Source organism: Camelus ferus, chromosome 21, assembly GCF_009834535.1.
Source record: "Camelus ferus isolate YT-003-E chromosome 21, BCGSAC_Cfer_1.0, whole genome shotgun sequence".
Taxonomy (NCBI): Eukaryota; Metazoa; Chordata; class Mammalia; order Artiodactyla; family Camelidae; genus Camelus; species Camelus ferus.
Window position 1 is genome coordinate 21,479,138 of NC_045716.1, and position 7,375 is coordinate 21,486,512.

At 45.9% G+C, this 7,375-nt stretch overlaps 1 protein-coding gene across 1 annotated transcript; it reads left to right on the plus strand.

Annotated features, from left to right (window-relative positions):
- Window positions 1-445: 445 nt before the first annotated feature.
- SSR2 (signal sequence receptor subunit 2) lies at window positions 446-6,913 on the plus strand. The gene is made up of 6 exons (XM_006174566.3): window positions 446-498; window positions 1,206-1,360; window positions 2,056-2,154; window positions 3,160-3,268; window positions 5,123-5,200; window positions 6,329-6,913. Exons 2-6 carry the CDS (start codon window positions 1,206-1,208, stop codon window positions 6,437-6,439), a joined length of 552 nt encoding a protein of 183 aa, XP_006174628.1. The 5' UTR covers window positions 446-498; the 3' UTR covers window positions 6,440-6,913.
- The last annotated feature ends 462 nt before the right edge of the window (window positions 6,914-7,375 follow it).

Genomic DNA, 7,375 nt, shown 5'->3' on the forward strand with positions numbered 1-7,375 from the left:
CTAGCCCCACAGTACACTCGACATTCTTAGATGGTCTAAATCTCTAGGTTTGTCAGTTCTGCAAAGCATTTAATCAGATGCTGATTACCTACAATAACAGCAAGCCAGCTTGAAAAGCCACTCTATAGGGCAGGATAAGAAAAGCATGATGGAGGGGAAAAGGGAAAAAAAGAAAGAAAAAAGAAAAAGAAAGAAGGAAGGAAGAGAAAGAAAGAAAGAAAGCGAGAGAGAGAGAGACAGAAGAGAGAGAGAAGAGAGAGAGCGCGCAAGAAAAGCAGGGAGGGTGCACAGACAAGCCTATTCTAAGATCGGTTGCATCCCCGATGCGGGCGGGCACTACAAAGGGAAAGGGGCGGGGGCTTGTCTAAGAACTACAACTCCCAGAAGGCATCGGGCAGAGTAGCAAGGTTTCCGGCTAGAGCTTATTTCCGGTCTTTCGGGTGCTGACGCTCTCTTCCGGTCTTGGTGGCCCCCTGAAAGGCCTTTGGGGTGTGCACGGTAAGTCCTGAGGTCCTGGGGGTGCGAGTGGGAACGGGGGAGTCTTGTGTTGGCACAACATTCAGCAGCTGAGGCTCGGGAGGGCCGGGAGGGCCGGGAGGGGAGAGGGCACGCCGGCGGGAGGACGTGTAGTCTAGACAGAGAGGGAGGGGGCAGAGCGGACTGAGCCCAAGGAGGCTCCCAGAAAGGATGTGGGGAGCGAGGTCGAATGGGAACCCTGGGGCAGGAAGGATACAGGGGCGTGGAGGAGGACCCCGCGAGCGTGCCGTGGGATCTCAGGGGGAGCTGGTGGAGGAGGAGGAGTAGCGGGAAGGCAGCGGCGGTGAGGGACTGCACTGTGGAGGAAAGCTTGGAGGTTGCTGCATGTCCGAGACTGGCCGAAAAACGGCAGCCCAAGGAAAGCCCTGTTGTGGCCACATGGAATCCTCTCAGAAGACCCCACCCTTTGGGGAGCACCCAGGAGCCCTGGCAGGAAGAGGGTAGCAGATAATGCTGGTGCATATATACCCGATTTTCCGACGGCTGCAGGGCAGAGATGGTAGGAAGCTCGCCAATGGGTGGGTCAGCTCTGGTGGCTCTTTGGAAGGGGCTGCTGCTTTGGCAGTATCAAAAGAGCTTTGATAGGCTCTGTAAGGAAGGACTGTCAGGAAGATTTTGGTGGTTTTACATGCTTGGGTTGACTGTTCACTTTGGTCTTTTCTCCAAAGATGAGGCTGCTGGCATTCGTGGTGTTGGCTTTATTTGCTGTCACTCAAGCAGAGGAAGGAGCCAGGCTTTTGGCCTCCAAATCATTACTGAACAGATATGCCGTGGAGGGGCGAGACCTGACCTTACAGTACAACATCTACAATGTTGGCTCAAGGTAAGAAGGCCCTGGAGCTATAGGTTGCGCCCTTTTCAGGCTTCTTAGGTTTCCTGACTGGGAACAGGGACCAGTAGTGATTTATGTTTGGGAGACCTCCAGCAACACAAAGATATCATGAGTGAATGAATATATTGCTGGGTCTACTTTTGGTAGAGGAGGGCATTCTTACCTAAGCTACAAGAAATGATCTTCCCCTTTTTTGAGTTGGAAGAGTTTCAGAGTGGGGAAGAAGCAAGAATTGTGGTCAAACAGGGAGAAGAAGATGAGAAGGCAGAAAATGTGTGATCCTTTGTTACCTCTGGGGTTTAGTTTCAGCTTCCTTTCTTTTGTTAGCATTTTTGTTGCCCTTCTTTTCATTTTATTCTCTTTAATTTTCTCTTCCGTGTGCATCTTGCTCCTCTTCCCCTCCTTACATACACACACGTACACAAACACACACACAAGAAGAAATTGGGGCAAATATGAATTGAGACCCATTCTTTCCTAGATATTTGACTGTTATGGTGCTTCTGAACCACAGAATCCAGTCCTTGACCTGGATTCGTCAGTACAGCAAACCCAAGTTACCATGCGACTCACATCTGTCTTTTTTAGTTCTGATTTTTTAGAACAGGCAGGCAGAGTTGATTGCTGATTGCTTTAATTTTATATCCATTACTCACTAACCTATTTTTGTTTCCTCCGTTTTCTAGCGCTGCATTAGATGTGGAATTATCTGATGATTCCTTCCCTCCAGAAGACTTTGGCATTGTCTCTGGAATGCTTAATGTCAAATGGGACCGGATTGCTCCGTATCCTCTTGACACTGGCTGGGAGTGGGATTGGGGGCAGGAATGTTGCCTGCACAGCAGCAGGGTCACTTCAAAGAGTCTGGGTGTGCATGGCCATTCTTGTCACCTCCCTGGATAAGATGGGGCAAGAGAGATTGGTAAAAATTGTGTAAGCATAATTTAGGGTAGACCTGAGGAAGGATGTTCCTGAAATTCAGCTTATAAGGCCAGTAAAACATAGTATATTGGGAAAATGTGGACAGTTAGATGTTTGTGGCTGGGCAAGGATGTTTAACGTGCTTTTAGAAGAAATTCAGTGGGATGCTAGTATGGAGGACCGGGGTGACTTTTTCAAGACTTCTTATTTAATGAGTCAATTATTTGGATCTACCAGTTATTTCCTGAGTGTTTTGAATTAGATTATTTTTTTCCCTTATGAATTAAAGTATATTTAGATTTTCTGGGGAGGGTAAGTATTCTCTTTGTATTTTTGTTTGTTTTTGTTTTGTATTTTCAAGAACTTCCTTCAGTTATAGTCAACAAAAGATTTTCTGTGACCTTAAGTGGCTAATTTTTTATCTGTAACATATCGCTTTGAAAGTTTACTTCAAAAAAAACCTCGATATTGAATATGTCATAGACCCCTTAAACTTGGCTAGAAAGACATGTTTTGTTTTGTTTTTTTAAGAGATAGAACTGGATTTATTTGGGGTAGTTATTAGTTTTTTTTTTAATTTATTTACTGATTTATTTACTTATTTATTTTAACAGAAGTACTAGGGATTGAACCCATGACCATGGGCATGCTCTACCACTGAGCTATGCCCTCCCCCTAGAAAGACATGTTATAACACATGCTTTAGACTTAGAAAAAAAGTCCGTGTTTATTATCCTTGCAAAGTATTGCAGATGTGAAATCACCATGTGTGTTGGCATCTCTTTTTGTGAATGGTGCGTTTAGTTCACAAGTTGAAAGGTTGTTCCAACTGTAGCTTCATCTTTTTCCCTCCTTAACTCTTGGGCCAGTGCTAGCAATGTCTCCCACACCGTGGTCCTGCGTCCTCTCAAGGCTGGTTATTTCAACTTCACCTCAGCAACTATTACTTACCTGGCCCAGGAGGATGGGCCCGTTGTGGTGAGTTGCCCAAACCCGTAGCTGGATGGGGCTCAGTTCTGCCTTCCTTTGAAAACTCTTGCAGAAAATTCCCAGAGCAGGCGTTAAATTCTGAGGAAGATAAGAAGGGCCAGAAACTTGGGATATTGTCCTTAGGAAGGAAGGACATTTCAAATTGTTAAGTCTCAGAATCGAGCAGTTCACATGGAGGGCAGGGGATGGGAGTAACATAGCATTCCCCCATCTTCATTCCCTCTCCTTCGCTTTTAATCTGGAAGGGGTCATGTGCTGTCCAGTTTATTGCCATCTTTGCCCTTTCAGTTCATCGTCTCTGCTGCTGTCAAGTGATCCCTGGTCTCCACCGTGTCTGTCTTTCCCTTGCTTAGAATGCTTCTGCTTCTGGCATTAAAACCAAGTTTTTCTGCCTCTCCTTGCATACCCTCCAGTAGTCTCGCTGTTTTCGGTCTCTCCCTTTTTCTCTCTGCCCACCAAGACCCTCCGTCCTAATTAGGCCAACTCCTTCCTGTAGTGCTTCCCCCCACTCTCGGTGCTCATTCTTTCCACTCTGCCTTTGTTCTCTGTTTGAAGTACTCTCTCTCCTCCACTTCATTATCTGAAGCCTTCTCAAGACCCAGGTCTGAGCTGCGTCTCCTTGTTTCTGTCTTCTGCCCTTACAATTCATATTGCTCTTTCCTACTCATTCTTTCAATAAACATTCATTGACTGCATCTAAGCTTCTATAGCTCTTACAGTCTGTGCCACTTGAATGTTTAATTATTGACTGTCCTTAGTAGTTCTTTCTTATGTCTAGGTCTTTCCCTTACCTCCACCTCCCAGTTTAATTATAAGCTCCTTGAAGCAAAGGAGTTGATCTGAAATTTCTTTACCATTTAAAGTAGAACCTCACTAGTAAACAATCTTCTGATTGGTTGATATAAAAATCAGCAGGCATTTATTGAGACCCTACAATGCTCTAGACTCTAGGAAATACTAAGATGATTAAGACACTGTCCTAGCCCTCAAAAAGCTTAGGTCATGAATTTATAAATACAAAAGGGCTTTAGGCTACTTAGTATGAGCACAACAGGGAAGGGACTTAACAGAGTCAATCATAGAGCTAGAAGAAATCCAAGAGTCTCTAACTTTCAGTGCATTCTCTGAATTATCTTTTTTCTTTTTATAAACCGTGTAGAACTATATTCTTGTAATCCTAGTTATGTTTTCATAACTTTTGTCCTTTCTGCTTTTAGAACCACCTTTAGGACTCTTTGGTTCTACCTGGTCCTTGATGGGTTAAAAGATACAAATTCAAAGGCTCAGCTGCCACTTGAGAACAAAGTTGTTTGCAGTGTGCTCCAAACTCTTGGCCTCCTCTCCAAGACAAAGGAATGCAGGCCAGACTTAGCCCCTCCTTGAGTAATGTACATTTGGGTAGGGCTTTATGCTTTTCAGAATCCTCATCATTTCATTTGAGCTTCATGTCAACCTGTGAGGTACAGAAGAGTCTTTCCACTTGAGGAATAGGGAAATGATTGCCAAAGGCAGAGGAGGCCAGTGGTGGTGAGCAACTTTTTCCAGGGTCTGAGGCTAAGATAGAGGGATTGGGCTTTGTTTTCAGCTGCATACCTGGCCTTCCTCTTTCGTAAATGCTCATCATGTGTTTCTCTGGTCTCATGGCTCCTAATTTACCTCCTCTTTACAACACATAAGAAACATCCAAATCTCTAGTTGAAAAGCTTTTCCTCATCTTGATGCTTTCTTGGGCCTTTAGGGACTAAGAACCTAGTGCTTAGAATTGGATTGGTTGGAACTGCCCTTTCTCAGATGAGAAAGAGTTGGAGACTTGCCTTAATGCCCTTCTTTTCTTCTTTTTAGATTGGCTTCACCAGTGCACCTGGACAGGGCGGAATCCTGGCTCAGCGGGAGTTTGATAGGAGATTCTCCCCGCATTTCGTAAGCCTTACCCTGTTCTCCTTTGTCATTCCCCGGGAGGAGAACACTTTTTGGTTCTGGGGCCTCTTGGGCTCCTTAAAAGATATATTTACTTGGTTGGTTCTTGTCACATCTGCTTTTTGATACAAGCAGCTGTTAAATGTCTTATTTTAACTGTGATTAGAGATTTTTGGCAATGAGCTCACAATTACCAGAACCAAAAAAACTGCCCTTTTTTTTCTGCTCAGCCTTGTGTAGAGAGCCCCATCTTGGAGTCCTGGGTCTGATTTGAGGTTTTAAAAAATATCTGCTTAAGATTAAAAGAGTCGTAGAGCATTGGGAAGGTTAAATGGGAACTTTGTTGTAGTCTAGTCTAGGAGAGAATTTTTTGAAGATTTGCCTAAAGTACTGAATGAGGAAATCCATTCATTCATTCAGTGAATAACTATGAGGTTCCTAATTACATGCTCAGTTCTGGGCTTTGCTTTGAGAAAGCAACGGTGAGCAAGACACAGCCCCTTCCAATAAAGATCTTCTGAGCTTAGAGAGGACTCAGCACAAGTCAGTGGGGGAAAGTGCTGTGACAGAGATCACATACCAGGTGCTGGAGGAGATGCAGCGGGAATATCCAACCTGGTCTTTGAGAGTCAGGGAAGGTTTTCTGAAGGAGGGAAGTTGAGCCAGTTAAAGAAGAGGTAAGGAAGGGCAGGCACCCTAGGAGGAGGGAGTAACTCGGAAGTGAGAAAAAACGTGGTGCGATCCAGGAAGGTCAGGTAGTTTAGTGAGGCTGGAGGGCAGAGTGTGAGGGGTGCTGAAGAGGCGGGCTGGAGGTCGGGGCAGGAATTAGGTCACAGGAGGCTTGATAGGGCAAGGCCTGGGCAGCTCCCGCCTCAGAGATTGTCTGGAGGAGAGAAGCTTCTCCTCCAGATTGGGTTGGGTCCAGTGAGGCCTTTGGTTTCATAGCTTGAAAAATAGATTGGTCTTTAGAGAGCCATTCTGTATCTGAAGTGGCCGGAGAGGAACCTCTGGCCAAGGTTCTGCTTCAAATTTGGGCTGGACTGCTCCCTTTCTCATTAGACCCCTTCCTTCCTGGTCCCCTCCTGTGTCCTAATGCAGACTTCTAAGCAGGGCCTTTGTTGTCTTCCACAGCTGGACTGGGCAGCTTTCGGGGTCATGACCCTCCCTTCCATCGGCATCCCCCTGCTGTTGTGGTACTCCAGCAAGAGGAAATACGACACCCCCAAAACCAAGAAGAACTGAGTGAGGGTCTCCACAGCCCTCCCTTCCCAAGAAATCCAGGTGCTTTCCAGACTCCAAAGGGTATCTCAGATGCAGTCTCTTCTCCCTTAGCTCTTGGCCGCCTTCTGGATCTTGTCCTGCTCTCAGCCAGAGTGAAGGACCATGTGTAGGAGTCTGTGAGAGCCTCCTTGATTCCATCGCGAAGCCATACAAACAGGATTGCGTTCGGCAACAGCCTTGAGCCTAGGGGCCCTGTGGTGCACCTCTGAGATGCCATGGGGTATGTTGCTGGCGATGGGAATGCTCTCCAGGGTCCAGGAGGGAGCACTTTGGAGACTGCCTGACACCACCCCCACCCCCCTGCCCTCCCATCTCAGAAGAGGGTGGAAGACAAGATGAAAGCTGTGGGACTTTTAGAGGCTACCTGGTCTCTGTGCTGGCTTAGGGAAGCTCTTACCAAATGGGGTTTTCTAATAAAAACAAATGTCACGCTGACTTGTCCGTTTTCCCATCACCAGGGTGAGCTCAGGTTGCTGTTGGTATTCAGGTCCTGCAAGTGAGCTGAATTCCTGCCTCCTTGTTCTCAGGGTTGTGGGTCCTGTTCCCCCAGGGATATCCTGCCTTTTAAATTTTATTTTTATTGAAGTGAAGTTGATTTACAATGTTAGTTTCAGGGGTATAGCAAAACAAATCAGTTAAACACCATACATACATACATACATACATACATACATACATACATACATATTTTTTCAGTTTCTCCACCTTCCCTTTTGAAAACCTTTGCTTCCATTCCTTATTTCCCTCTCTGTTCTCACCAATCACCACCTACTCCCCTAAACCTTCTTTGCCTGTGAGTTCCTCTCCACAGCAGAGGAGAGAATGGGGAAAGATGGTCTATTACTGTTCTCATGCCCCTGGAGACTTTCTGGGCTGATTTATTCACTGACTGTTCTT

Coding starts and splice junctions, on each gene's coding strand:
- SSR2 (XM_006174566.3), top strand. CDS start 1,206: ATGAGGCTGCTGGCATTCGTGGTGTTGGCTTTATTTGCTGTCACTCAA. Junction 3,269..5,122: donor AGGAGGATGGGCCCGTTGTG/GTGAGTTGCCCA, acceptor TCTTCTTTTTAG/ATTGGCTTCACCAGTGCACC. Junction 5,201..6,328: donor GGAGATTCTCCCCGCATTTC/GTAAGCCTTACC, acceptor TGTCTTCCACAG/CTGGACTGGGCAGCTTTCGG.